Here is a 14,656-nt window from a genome sequence, read left to right as displayed (position 1 = left end):
TAATTTCCTTCAAGAACTTTTCCTTTGCATTCACAACTTGGCTAACTCTTTGGCACAAGAGGCCTAGCTTTTGGCCTGTCTCAGCTTTTGACATGGCTTGCTCACTAAGCTTAATCATCTCTAGCTTCTGATTTAAAGTGAGAGATGTGTGACTCTTCCTTTCACTTGAACACTTAGAGGCCATTGTAGGGTTATTGATTGGCCGAATTTCAATATTGTTGTCTCAGGAAATAGGGAGGCCCAAGGAGAAGAAAAGAGATGGTGGAATGGCCAGTTGGTGGAGCAGTCAGAACACCCACAGCATTTATGGAATAAGTTCGCTGTCTTGTATGGGTGCAGTTCATGGTGCCCCAGAACAATTACAATAGTTAACATCAAAGATCACTGACCACAGATCATCATAACAAACACAATAATAATGAAAAAGTTTGAAATATTGCAAGAATTACCAAAATGTGAGTATACAGAGACCTGAAGTGAATAAATGCTGTTGGAAAAATGGAACTGACAGACTTGCTCAACACAGGGTTGCCACAAAACTTCAATTTGTAAAAAACACAGTATCTGTGAAGCTCAATATAATGAGATATGCCTGTAATGTCCTCTCTTTCTTGAATTTAATTACCTTTTAAATCCTACCTTCTTCACGAGGCCTACCAAACTTCTGTAGCAATGCAGTGCAAAGAGATACTTTTGATATCATGAAGCCAGTGGTTTGAGTTTTGACTTCAGATTTGCCCCAAATCCATGACTCCTCCTGGACTTGTTTGGTTCATTTTTGGTATCTTGCTAATATCAAAAAGATATTTCTAATATTTATACCACTTATTTTGATATTTGATCACATTCTACTATGTACCATTATTTAAATATTTTGTGTGCTAAGGTTTCTCTATCCAATTGGACTGTAGCTCCTTGAGGGCAAACACTAATGCTTAATTAGTAATAACACAGTAATTCAATGACTCAGGGGAAAAGTATCGATAGCTGAGCTTATTTACTCCTTTAAGCATCCATATGTTTTATTTTAACTACTATGGATAAAACATATTCTAAAATAGTCTTACTTTCTTAAACTGTACTTCTAAAAATCTCATACTATACCTAATAGTTTTATGCATATCAAGGACTCCAAATAACTCGTTTTAGAATAAATATATTAAATAAATTCTGTATACCAATGCATATGATATATGCCAAGACTAAAGAGCAAATGAGAGGTATTACTCATTTTAGAAAAGAAAAATGCATTTAATAACTGTCCTCTGCTTACGCTTCCATTTCAAAATGCCAATATGCCAGGAATTCTTCCTCAATAACAAGTCATTAATAATCAATAATAAATTAAATTAGGTTTGGATTTTATAAAACTTGAATTCCAGGGAGTTCCCTGGTGGCCTACAGGTTAGGATTCTGGGCTTTCACTGCCGTGGCCCAGTTTCAATCCCTGGTTGGGGAATTGAGATCCCACAAGCCACATGGCATGGCCAAAAAACAAACAAACAAACAAACAAGCAAGCAAACAAAAACTAAATTCCATTTTGGGAAGAAAGTCTTGGCCAAATCTTGCAATCCTAACACTGCTGATGAACAAAAATATATTGCTTTGATTCCTGAAAATATTGAACTGAGAAGTCAAAATACCTGATAATAGGCAACTTTAAATAAATTTATTACTATGAAGTAAGTTATTCATCAGTGTAAAGCAATGGTCCATGAGTATGACAAGAAAATGAGTGGAACGTTATTATTACTTCTTAGGAATTAATAATTTGTGATAATATAAACAGTAGGCATGAGACAATATACTATTTGACTATAATACACTAATATATGAAATTAAGTTACATTTTACCTGTTACCTAGTTTAAGTGCTAAGCTCTTTCTACAAGTCTAACGTCAAAACCATGGGCTGGAAGGAAACATTCCACAGGCAATTAAATACAACCATTAAATGTACTAGATTTAGCATCTTCTGGAATTCTAGGGAAGGGGACCCAGAGGATGAGGGTCCAGAATGGGAAGGACACTTAATTTTCATTGTATATTCTTGGTACTACTGAATTTTAAAAAACATGCATATATTACTTATTCCATTAAAATAGTTATTATTTAAAGGGAAGGAAAAAATTGTACAAAGAAAAAATTTATATCACATCTAAGGTGATAATCGTAAAGCAGAAAACATCCTACATATGCTAAGATCTGTGATAATAGTTCAATATCAACAGAGTCACCTTGATATATTTAATCAGCAAACATGCAGTTCTCACTCTCACCTTCCAAAGTGAAGAACTATATACCGAATGAGATCACCCTGCTTTTCCATTTTGTTGTCTGTGACCATGGGCATCAATTTGTCATAGTACTTGGCAAGGTAGAAATGCCCATCCTCCCACTCTGGCAGGAACAAAGTCACATCCTGTAAAAGATAACAGAGAATACCCACTTAATAAAACCCCCCACTATGTTGGGAAGTAAAGTATGAATAGATAATTAGGGATCAAAAGTATGAGACCAACATCTAGGCAGAGCAAAGTCAAAGGCAGACTGACTCTGGTGTAAATAAGGAATAGCTACTTTCTTACAAAGGTTTTCTCAGGATAGCTGGTGGGTTCTGGTGGGTTGCCCGCTGATCAACATGTCATGGTAATTCGCTATACAGGGAAAAAAACTCCACTTACATTGCCACTTTATATGATACATCAAAATAATTTTCAGATGGATTAAGGTATTTCATGTATGTGTGTACAGGTATATTTTTATTGTTTTTAAAAAAAACCTCAGAGAAAGAAGAATATCAAATCTCTGAAGAGGACAGGACTTTAAAGGCATTCAAATATGGTTTAAGAAAGAAATCACATATCTTATTTTTCTCTAAGATCTATAAGATATTGCCCTCTCTCTCAACTCCTTTATAATCAGGCTTCTGAAAAGAATTCTCCAACTCATAGTCATTCCTCAAACTATTTCTTTTTGGTTCAGTAGACACCACTCCACTAAAGTAGCAACTTAAACAGACATACTTTCCAATTCTGATCTCACGTGAGTGAGCTCTCTTCAGCATGTTTCTGTTGTCCGTGCCATTTCTTCTTTGAATCACTTTCTTCCCTTTGCTTCTGTGAGGCCACAATCTTCCAAGTTTTCTCCTACCTTTCTGGCCACTCCTACTCAGTCGCCTTTGTCATTTCCTTTCCCTTTCCCTTATATTTGTATATTGTGCGTGGTTTATTAATTTTTAATTATATTATTTGAAATGTGATGGAAAATACATAGAACAGCTGAGTAAAAAAATTTTTTTAAAATAAAGCTCTACTCTTAATTCAAGCAAATTTGAGAACACAGTTTAGACCAGGAACCTTAAAATGAGATCTTAAGTTTCCTCCAAATCTAATCCTAAAACCTTACAGATACAAACCTGCTTGTGGGTAGAGGACAGAATGACATGATTAGATGTATGGAACAGATGCTAGATTCATGTGCCTAAAACCGGCCACAGGGACGAGGCTCCCAGTGTGCTTTTCCCATCTAGTCACAGGAGAAGCAAAGGGAATGAAGGAAAATACTAATAAAGATTGCTCTAAAAAGATATTTTCAATCTGGTTTCATCATCTATCTCCCTTCCTTTCCTTTCTTCCTCCCTCCCTCCCTCCCTCCTTCCTTCCTGGTTTAAGTTAAAACTTTATTTTGGAAAATAAAATTTGCATACAGAAAGATAAATCTTATACACAAAGCTTGCTCAATTATCACAAAGTGATCACACCTACATAAGAACTCCAGAAACACGAGCCTCCCCCTTTGCCCTCCCAAACACTACTCCCTTCGTTTTCCTCCCAAATAACCACTACTACAGATTAAATATTTGTGTGTTGTCCCCCCTCCCCCCTCACCCAATTCATATGTTGAAGCCTAATCCCCAATGTGATGGTATGTGGAGGTGGGGCCTTTGGGAGATGATTAGGTCACAAGTGTGGAACCCTCATGACTAAGATTAGTGCCCTTATAAAAGAGGCCCCAGGGACCTCCCTTGCCTCTTCTGCCATGTGAGGTTATAAGGAGAAGATGGCTGTCTATGTAAGCAGGCCCTCACCAGACTGAATCTGCTAGCACCTTAATTCTGGACTTCCCAGCCTCCAGAACTGTGAGAAATAAATGTTGCTTAAGCTACCCAGTATATGGTATGTTTATTATAGCAGTGCAAATGGACTAAAAACAACCACTATCTCCATTTCTGATATAATAATTTTGTTTTGCTCATTTCTGAACTTTATATAAATGGAGTCATACTACATGTATGATTTTTTCATATGACTTTTTTTATTCAACATTAAGTTTGGGAGAACCATTCAAGTTGTTGGATGTAACTTTGGTTTGTTGGTTTTCATTGTTATACATACAGTATTCCATTATAGGGATATGTTATAATTCGTTTATCCATTCTATAATTGATTGACATTTCTACTTCCAGTTTAAAATCTACAAATAACGTTGGTATAAACATTTTTGTATATGTTCTATGGAGACGTGTTGAGCATTGGTAAAGTGGCTGTCACAGTATTATCACCTTTAGGAGAAAACACCAAACCGTTTTCCAAAATGATTGTAATAACTTATACTTTCAGCAGCACTGTATGAGCGTCTAAATGCTCTATAGCCTTGCTAACACTTGAAAATATCAATCTTTTAAATTTTAACCATTCTTGTAGGTATATAGTGTTAGCTCATAATACTTTTCTTTAAACTGAATGGCAGTTGATTTACAATATTGTATTAGTTTCATCATAATACTTTTTAAATTTGCATCTATTCCTGTCTACTACAGTGAACATATTTTCTTTTTGCTTTTTTTGGGTCATTTATATATATCCTTCTGTTAAGTCTTCTATTCAATTTTAAAATTGTGTTGTCTGTATTTTTCTTATTGACTTTTAAGAGTTCTTATTATATTCTGGATATAAGCCTCATCATTATGTATTGCAAATATCTTGTAATCTATCGCTTACCTTTACATTCTTTTTAAAAATATTTATTAAAAAACACATTTTTTTATTTTTTAAGTAAAAAATAAAAGCTGACGTACAATATCATGTTAGTTTCAGGTGTACTACATAATGATTTGACATTTGCATACACTATAAAATGATCACCATGATAAGTCTAGTAACCACCTGTCCCCAGCCATCCACTCTTATTTTATTATTTTGTATCTTCTATATTCTATGTTTTTAATTTTTTTTCAGTTCCTTTTCTAACTCCTTGAGATGGATTCTTAGCTTATTAATTTTGAGCCTTTATTTTCTTCTAACATATGTAAATAATATTTCAAATTCCCTGTAAGAATGGCTTTAGCTGAATCCAAGTTTTGCTATGTCATATTTTTATTATCATTCAGTTCAAAGTAATTTTAATTTCCATTAAGTTTTTTAACTTCCATTTAGTTTTTTAATTTCCACTGCAATTTTTTCTTTGACCCATGGGTTACTGAGAAGTATCTCTTTTCTAACACCATCTATGTAAGGCTTAATACCTAGTAAGGAAGGTATACACTGTGTTTGTTCAAAAATTTTCAGGCCAGGCTGTGGTTAACTTTGGGAAGGAGGATGAAAGGGTGAGTTCTAGAGCATTAATAACATTCTACTTCTTGACATGGGTGGTGATTTCATGACTATATTTATTTTGTGATAATTCCTCCAACTATATACTTACGTTATATATTCACTAAAAAGTCAAAAAAGCTTCCTGGCTATTTTTATACATGTGCTCTTCCCATATGGACTTTAAAATAATTTTATCTATTTTCAAAAACAACAAAAAAAGTGAATTTCTAACTGAAATTGCATTATACATTCACTTACCTTATATTTTTTCATAACTGCATTGCTTTCAAAGTTAGCTGTTTCTTCCATAAAACGGCCCACTAGTAGCATAGCTCGACCATGGATTAACATGTTCTTACTTTCGGTTGGGGTTTTATTTTCAGGAAAACATAACTCAACACCCTTCTGAAGAACAATTAGTGCCTGGTGAACATCACCCTGAAAGAGAAAAGGCAACAACAAGCCTTTTAATTTAAGAACATATTTCCATTTTCTGCAAAGCAAATAAAATTGTTAGAATTTAAAGTTCATAAGATATTTTATGTATAAATCTATTTGTAATTTCATGTTCACCTCTCATTTTCCTCCTATGAAAGTAAAATCCTAAAAAGGAATCATTGCTTCATTTCATATAGAACTCCTACATTCATTCATTCACTTGTTTTTTACAGTCAGTCAAAGTGCAGGGAACTGAAGATATATGTAGATGATTAGGGATAAACAAACATAAATATGTCAAAATCTCTGGCTTAAAAAAGTTCACAGTCAAGTGAGGAAATAAACTATAAAACAACAACACAATGTGCTAAGTGTTATTAACAGAAGAATATACATGCATATTATGTAGGAAAGAGAAGACAGTCTGCTAAATCTACCTGAAGATATAGGAAAATGGAGTTGACCAGTGGTCAGGCAAAGTAATCACATGAGGAAAATCTAAATTAGGTCTTAAAAAATGAGTAGAAATTTTCCTGGCAAAGAATTCAGTGAAGGACACTCTTGGTAGAAGGAATAATAACTTTAATTGAGAAAAAGGCAAGTAGTCTGGTTTTAGCTGAAGATTAAAGGGTTTGTGAGATAAAGGGTTTGTGAAGACTAAAGGATTTGTGAAGACTAAAGGGTTTGTGACAACTGAACCTGAAGAGGTAGGCTGAGACTTGATGAGAAAGGGCCTTGTGTACTTTCTAGAGTTCTGACTTAATCCTAAAGCCATGAAGAATACTTTGAAGGATTTTAACTGGGGGAGTGACATGATTCAGTGTGCATTTTAGGAAGATGACAGACTGCAGTAATGAACACCAAGAAATGGTGAGACCTCAAAAAAAACTGTTAATATTGTCAGAGGGTGTAAATGCTAAGGGCATGAAGGAAAGCAGCAAAGATAAATAAGAGGGAGAGGATTCAAAAGATATTTCTACGGTCAATTTAGTCTCCAACTTGATGTGGAAAGTGAGGGAGAGGAAGAAGTTCAAGATGATGCCCAGATTACTGTCATAAATGAGAGGATGTGATAGAGTCCTACTCAGAAAAATAAGGAATATGGGAGGAGAAACAGACAGTGAATTTTACATGATGAATTGCATTTTGAGCATACTGAATTTAAGGTATTACAATACATACATGTTCTAGCACTAGCTCTGAAAATGACCTGACTAATGCAGGCTGAATTATTACTTTCATCTCCCATCCAGGAAACATCTCCTCCCCTGTCTTTTCTTAGCCACCATAAAAGTTGGTTTAATCACAGATGGCACCAACTCTAGTTGCTAACTGTCAATTTCAGAACATGCTATGCCTACTACTAATTCTAGACTGGTGGCAAGCATGAGGAGATATGAAAGTAAGAGTCCTTTAAATCTGCGGCATGAGTTTTTCAAGGAGTTTGTATATTTTAAAAGCCCCCTTCTTATAACTGTAGCTTTAATCTGAGGATTGCTGAGGACGTTTGTTCTGAAGCTAAGCCCTTTCTGACAGGCTAGATTAGAAGTGGATCTTTACAGCAACAGTGGCAAGTCTACACAAAACTAATTATCTGCCAAGAATGTAATAAGGACAGTGTTATGTTCACCTAAACATTTCTTGAGTGCACTCATGTATGTATATATATAGAGAGAAAGTAAAAACAAAGTAAAAATTGGTCATTTCCCTCAAGAAAAAAATGGAAGACAGATGAAAACAGAAAGAACTGCACTTTCAGTCTTGAAACGGGAAAATATTTGGGGACTTCAGGATAGAAGGAAGTTTCTTCCAGATGATGGTAGATAAATGATGCAGAAAGGTGACAGAAAAAGAAGGTTCTGAATTTAGATTAGGGATCTAATCTCTGTCATGCCTTTGTAGGAAGTACCTATGATGGAAGTACATACGATGACGTCCCCTTGGCCATTACCTTGGACCACAGCCACTTTGCCCTTTCCACATACAGTTCAGCAAGTCGTGATTCTCCAGCATTAAGGAGAGCATTGTAGGCTGTCTGGTGGTGACCAGCCTTTCGAGCTACCCTGGCACTCTGTAGCCAGCATTCTCCAACCATTTCCTTGTAATCTGGTCTAAAGGAATGTGACAAAATGGTGGGGAAAGAGCATTTTTAAGTATATTCAACAGCTTAATTAAAATATCTCTTCCCAGCATGGAACCTTCTCAATATATCTTTTCAAAAGAATCAAAGAATATTTATTTGTTAAAAAACTAATTTTAATTTTCTTAGAGTTCTCCATTGTTATCAATTACAAGCCTATGAAGACCTTACAATTGACTTATATCTGTACCTCCCCCAGATACGTTTTCAACATTAAAAAAATGATATATTGCACATAAAAGTAATTTTTAAGTTCTAGGCTCATTTCAACTATATAGTGTAGACTTGACAATTGACAATAGAAAAATACAGATTCAGAGAGAAAATTAGGAAAGATAAATATTCCCAAGTAATATGCAAATATAATACTAAATTCACAATAACTGACATGCAAAAAAAAGTGTGTAAAACCTTTTGTTGAGGCTTAATAAAGCTCTCCGGAGAGCCAGTATGGGCTCCTTTGCTCTGTAGGAATTCTGGGTCATTTCCAGTCGAGCTACCCAATTTAGTGAATCTTCTTGAGTACTTTCACCTGGAGACTGGTGAAAAAGTGGTTTGACGCTATGCTCCAACTCACACAACATGTGCAATCTGAAGACAGATAGAGCCTATGTTAATATGTTATCATATTCAGCCATATTAATCTGATATATAAAGCATGTACTTTAAATTAACCATGAGGAATATGAAATGTGCAGTTTTCTTTGGAAGAACTTTAACGAATATGTATTCTTGGTATATAAACAGTAACATTTATAACTTTTCAAATTGGGTATAAACACTAATTTATGTTGATTTGAATAGTTAGTGCTTTGCTATGATCCCTAGACCCCTCTAATTAAATTGGAGAAGGGTATATAAAACTAAATTCAAATGTATGAAAGCCAGACTTTACCACCTGTATAAAGATGAAAGAAAATATAAATCAATGTAAATATTTGTATATATTGCTGGTGCTATTGTAAGAGGACCTGGCATAGTAGATGCCAGTAAAAAATTGTGAAATGAATGCAATTTTAATTGTTTTTTTTTCCTAAGGCTGATGGAAACATTTGTGATACATTCAAATTAGCTTTTTCCCATGTCTATAACCCAGTGTTCAAGCATGCAGTTGAGTAGCTACAGAACTGAATTAATCCCAGTGGTCCAATCTCTGGTTTCATTAAGCTGTTACCAAAGGGGCTGATACAAAATATAATTTAAAAAATAGCATATTTTTCTTTTTAATTTACTGTTGTTCAATTACAACATATGTTTTATTCTTTTCTTCAGGTAAATTAACAGACCTAAAACGTTTTCCATCATTTTCTTCCTTATCTCTAAAAATTAATATTACTTGTAATATTAATATTACTTGTGAGTAATGTAATACGTACATTTGAGGGGGAGTGGAAAATGTCAAATGCATTTCTCAAAGAGAAACAGGAAAGGGAACCAACAAGTACTGAGCACCAATGTGCCAGCCAGAGTAGACGTCTAGTTATTTAGGTTACATAGAAAATAAACTATGACATTACAATAAGACAAATGTAAGATATTTTTGCTATTTTTTAGAAGTCTCATAATTGCCTTTCTAATTAAAAGGATGTATGTTAGAACATTTTTTAAAAACTATAGATAGGGTGATTGTGAGGTAAAAAAATGAAAAGAGCCATTTTGTGAGCTCTGCGTAACACCAAACACAGTATCACTTATTTAGCAAGCACAAAATTCCAAGTCTGTCCTATGACACCTACAGACCAGGAATATAAAAATGGAAACCTCAAAATACCTCACAATATATTCATATCCTCGTTGGTAAGAGCCTCTTTCAAAGCTTGCAGCTGAAAGAGGTACAATTTGTTCTGCTCTCACTAGTTTCAATGTGTCATAAAAAGCTGTGATATCTTTTTTTTTAGCTGATAATAATAACTGTCCCAGTCTGACACTCCATGTTGTAGATTTCCCATCTGAAAAACAAATGAAGAGTCAAGGCATGCCATGATAGCTGGATCCCAGAACAAGCTTTATTTCATTTGATAAAATGGTCAACAGAAATTTGGAACAGATGGTTTCATTCCACTTTGAACTTAAACAAGGCAATCATAAAACAAGCTGAGAGAATAATTACCAATGTTGCTTAGCTACTTAAGTCTAAATATTTATGGCATATTAAAACTGCTTATATTTTAAGAAGTAATTTTACCTGCTGCCAAATAGTTTTCTACCAAATCCCACTGTGACAATTTCCAAGCTGCTTCCACTCTGTATGTGTTTAATTCATCTGTCCATTCAGACCTGTTAAAAGAAACCCGTACCACTTAAACATTTATTTAAAGTGGCATTTAGAGATTTTTTCATTGGTTTAGATACTCTATTTATTGTAGTTATTTATTGCTCTATTCATTGTATTTGTATTGTATTGTATTTTGTATGTAGGTACAAAATAATTCTCTCTATCCAAAACAATCCCCCAAATTTTAATGTTTCCAGTCCCCCAAAACATTTTTTTCAATAATTACTTCTGATACAGCCATTTAAAAATGCCGTTTTTTGGGACAAATTTGCCATATATTAGAGCAGAATTAATGCCTGGATAATTACAAAGAGCAGTTGTAAAATGAGCTGCACGCTTAACTTGAACAAAGAGCAGGGAGAAAAAAGAGCCAACTGAACATACAGGCGTTCAGAGGTAAGCAATTCTAATAACTTGGTATTTTGAATTAAATTTAAGACAAAAAACATAGAAGCTGGTGGGGTAGGTTGAGCACTGGGGTACATAGGACACTCAATAATAAAGGCATAACAATGTTACAAATTATGTATCAATAGTATGACAAAGGATACAAAATTAGCCACCTAAAATACATAACTATTCTTAAATTATTTTCAGTTACTTTAAAATTGGGGTTTTTAAAAGCAGCATTATATAGGTAATTATTTTTTCTACGTATCCTACTTATGTGACACTAAGATGGCTAGTGATGTTTCGATCATGACTGTATAGAAGAAGCTATACTTCCCCATGTTTCTTCTTTATTAAATCATATCATTTGAATACCTGCTATATGCTAGACCCTCAGCTAGGCACATTTTTCTATTTAATTACCTAATAATACCAAAGGTACACATACTATAAATAAGGTAACAGACTCAGGGAGGCTGGGATCAATGCCCTTAAAAGCCCTCCTTGTTCTTTCTGTAGTAAAAACACATAAAACATAACAAATGAGTCAATTAAAAAAAACTAAAGTAGTAGCATAAATACTGAATATTCTCTAATGTCTAAATACCACCAAGAACAATTTAGAACAAAGCTAAAAGAAATACAATAGAAATACAGTTTTCAAAAGTCCAACTCTGAATAACTTCACTAGCTTATCACTCGATGCCAAAGTATCAAAATTTTAGGATACAAATCTGAGTAGAATTAGCAGGAGTTGCTCTCCAGAGGGGATATATCACACCAAGAAGTACCAAATGGCAATGAGGATCAGGTTGTGAGAACTTACTTCCATAAATGTATTAAAAAAATGATTGTGTAGGTTAAGCACAGTCAATAATTTTGGAGAAATATTTGTTTAAATGCAAATATTCTCCCCAAGGAAAACTTGTCCCCTCAATGACCATTTGCTTCAATGATACAGTATCCTTCATTGAATATTGAAACTTGCCTTTTCACAATCCAACGATCAGGAGGCTCTATGTATCCCAGATCCAAAGAGAAGACTGTGCAGTGTGCATCATAAGGAAACATGACACCTCGGCTTGAGTCAAAACAAACTTTCCCAAATTTCTGCAACCCCTTTATTCATAAGGTCTCTCAATTAATCTGGAGAAACATATCTAAAACATATAACGAATCTTTCCTTGCTTCTGTAAAGCTTCTTTCATCGTTTCGTAAATCCACTAACCATTCTCTACTCCCAGACACTGTAGAACAGTGGTCTTTAAAATCACACTTTGGAATTTATAGAAACTGTACTTAGAAGAGCTGTTTTCAGCGCGAACTAACTAAAACCAGTGGCCTGTGCTCTTTGGCAAACTAAGATCCCATCCCTTTTGACCAGATCTCTCTGTCCAGGAAAGTCAGTTGGGGTCTGGTAAATACATTAAGGAGTAAGGCTTTTAGCTTGCAGAGCAAGGCAGCTTCAAGAGCACAACCAACCTCCCTAGTAATTCTCTAAACTAGAAGAACCATGCATGTCTTAATCTCTGCCACATGTAAGTACTTTTTTGGGGGGTATCATTTGGTTTGCTATAAGAAACCCATTTTCTTTAGGAAAGGAAGGCTGCTTTCATTTTTGTTAGTCTTTTAGGAGAAAATCAACCCACACATTCTAGAGTGGTATTCCTTAGTTCAGTCACAAAGTTTCCCTCTCCCCAGCACAGAAAATAACTGGTGCTGATAATGTAGGCAGAGCTTAGATATCTTCTGGAAATACTAATATGAGCTTCACCAATAGTAGGTGAAGTCTTGCAGGTTCCTGTCATAAAGCAAATTTAATTCAAGGATGACTCTTTGCATAGAAGATAAGCTGTTAAGTGCTAGATTGACTTAAGAGACAGTAGGAAAAATTATTTTTTGGTGTTTATCTCCAACACCATGAAAACAAAAAAGATTTCATTACTTTAGTAAATATTACTTCAACCCAATTAATTAAAAATTTCCCATTCCAAACCAACAACAAAAGAAAATCATTCTTTTAAAAAACATTACCTGTTAGCATGCACTCCATTCACCTGAGTGACTACCGTAGACAGCTGACCAAGACCTAACATGGACTTCACTACGCCATGATAGTGAATGATCTGGAAATTTAAAAGTATTTAAAATAGCAACTGTTACTTCAAATACATCTTAGGAACCAAAAATGTTTAACTGATATTCATTAAAAAATGCTATTTACCTCACTGAGCCTACCTTTCTTAGTTTAACAACTGACTTGCTTGGCTATATGGCAGAGCCCTCTACCGATGTCCTAAACACATCTGAATTTTTTTTTTTTTAATGGAGACAACCTACAAAAAATCTCAGATTGCATTTATTATCTTTTCCAGATATGGTGTGATTTTTGGTTCAGATCAAATATAAAAGTAACAAGTACTCCTTAATACTTTGTTTAAAGAGTATTTGTCATATAATTTCTCATGTAAAAATTAAAACTCAAACGTCACAATATTATTAATATCGATTTTGGGCTTTAGTAACTGAAAAGTTAGATAGGATTGTGAGATATTCTTTAAAATTGAAAACAAGCCTGTGAAAAATAAAGGCCCTATACACTGAACTTCTGAGAAAATGAACATGTCAATTATGACAAAAAGGAATACCCTGAGATTAGAGAGGATCTAAGCCAAGATTATAAATCAGTGATTCTAAACCCCTTTCCTGTTCCAACATACATGAGATATGCAACGTCCCCCCATTAGCAACTGTAGCTCAGTGATTCTAAGGGACCATTTCAGAGATTCCCAGATGGTGATAGGGGCATGTGTAATCTGAAAAAGTTTCTTAGGCTGTAAAGAATCACTATTATTATTAAAAATTGATGCAAGTCTTATACTTTTAATACCAAACTAAAATTATATCAATTTTAGAGTAATGGAACATAGAGTTTAATGTAAGTACACTTCACAGTAAATCTCATTTATTTGGGAGATTTGTAAGGTCACAGAAATTTGGTATTGGAAGGGATCTCTGAGATCCTCTAGCATGTCTCTAATTTTATCAATCAGGAAACTCAAGTTCAGAGATGGTTAAATATTTTCCAGACACACTGTGACACTGGTAGAGACAGTATTGAAATTAAGGTTTCCAAAGTTCCTAGTTCAGAGTTCTTTTTGTTACATTGCCTTTCATTTATCTCTTACCTGGTCTGGTTCTAACTGAATAGCCCTGTCATAACAAGCAGTGGCATCCCTCAGTAAGCCGATGCTTTCATGTTCAAGGATCTGTTCTTTTAGAGATGGTTCTGCCTTTCGAATTGCGCTTACTCCAGCCACTCCATCTGGTTCATGCATAGCAGCATACAATTTCTTTGTTCAATCATTAAAAAACAATCAAGGGAGGAAAAAAACACAACTGGAAATAAAACTGTAAAGCCACCAGTTTATGTAAAAAAAAATATAAGAATTATTTTCTCAAAGCAACAATATGTATTTGTTTCAAGATAGATTCACAGTGAAACTGCAAACTTATTTCCAGGCATTCTGTTCCACTTAAATATGCTCATATTCCACTTAAATACAAATCTACACTAGTAACTGTTATTGATAATGAGAGCTGTAAAGAACCTCAAAGTCCTGAACTCTTTTAAAAATCCAATATATAATAAATTCTGTTGAGTATAGTTTATAAGTATTTTATTGCATTTTAAAACTTAAAAACATTTTAAACAAGCATTTTAATATATTCATATTGAGATGCTTTCAAGAAACACAAGACACTAAATCTGGGTTCAAAGGAAATATTCAGGCTGAAGATAAAAATTTGGGAGCA

At 34.2% G+C, this 14,656-nt stretch overlaps 1 protein-coding gene across 1 annotated transcript in view; it reads right to left on the bottom strand.

Moving 5' to 3' along the window:
• Positions 1-14,656, bottom strand: part of ATR (ATR serine/threonine kinase) — a 105,366-nt gene that overhangs the window by 26,156 nt on the left and 64,554 nt on the right. The window contains exons 29-36 of the mRNA XM_061194588.1: positions 14,029-14,193; positions 12,875-12,966; positions 10,361-10,452; positions 9,947-10,124; positions 8,587-8,766; positions 7,987-8,146; positions 5,856-6,035; positions 2,280-2,422 (exon numbers count right to left, since the gene is read on the bottom strand). Coding sequence (XP_061050571.1) covers positions 2,280-2,422; positions 5,856-6,035; positions 7,987-8,146; positions 8,587-8,766; positions 9,947-10,124; positions 10,361-10,452; positions 12,875-12,966; positions 14,029-14,193 — 1,190 coding nt within the window. The remainder of the gene's footprint in view (positions 1-2,279; positions 2,423-5,855; positions 6,036-7,986; positions 8,147-8,586; positions 8,767-9,946; positions 10,125-10,360; positions 10,453-12,874; positions 12,967-14,028; positions 14,194-14,656) is intronic.

The sequence above is a fragment of the Eubalaena glacialis genome, chromosome 6, assembly GCF_028564815.1.
Source record: "Eubalaena glacialis isolate mEubGla1 chromosome 6, mEubGla1.1.hap2.+ XY, whole genome shotgun sequence".
Taxonomy (NCBI): domain Eukaryota; kingdom Metazoa; phylum Chordata; class Mammalia; order Artiodactyla; family Balaenidae; genus Eubalaena; species Eubalaena glacialis.
Note: the sequence above shows the minus strand (reverse complement) of the source record. Positions and strands in the feature narration are given on the sequence as shown.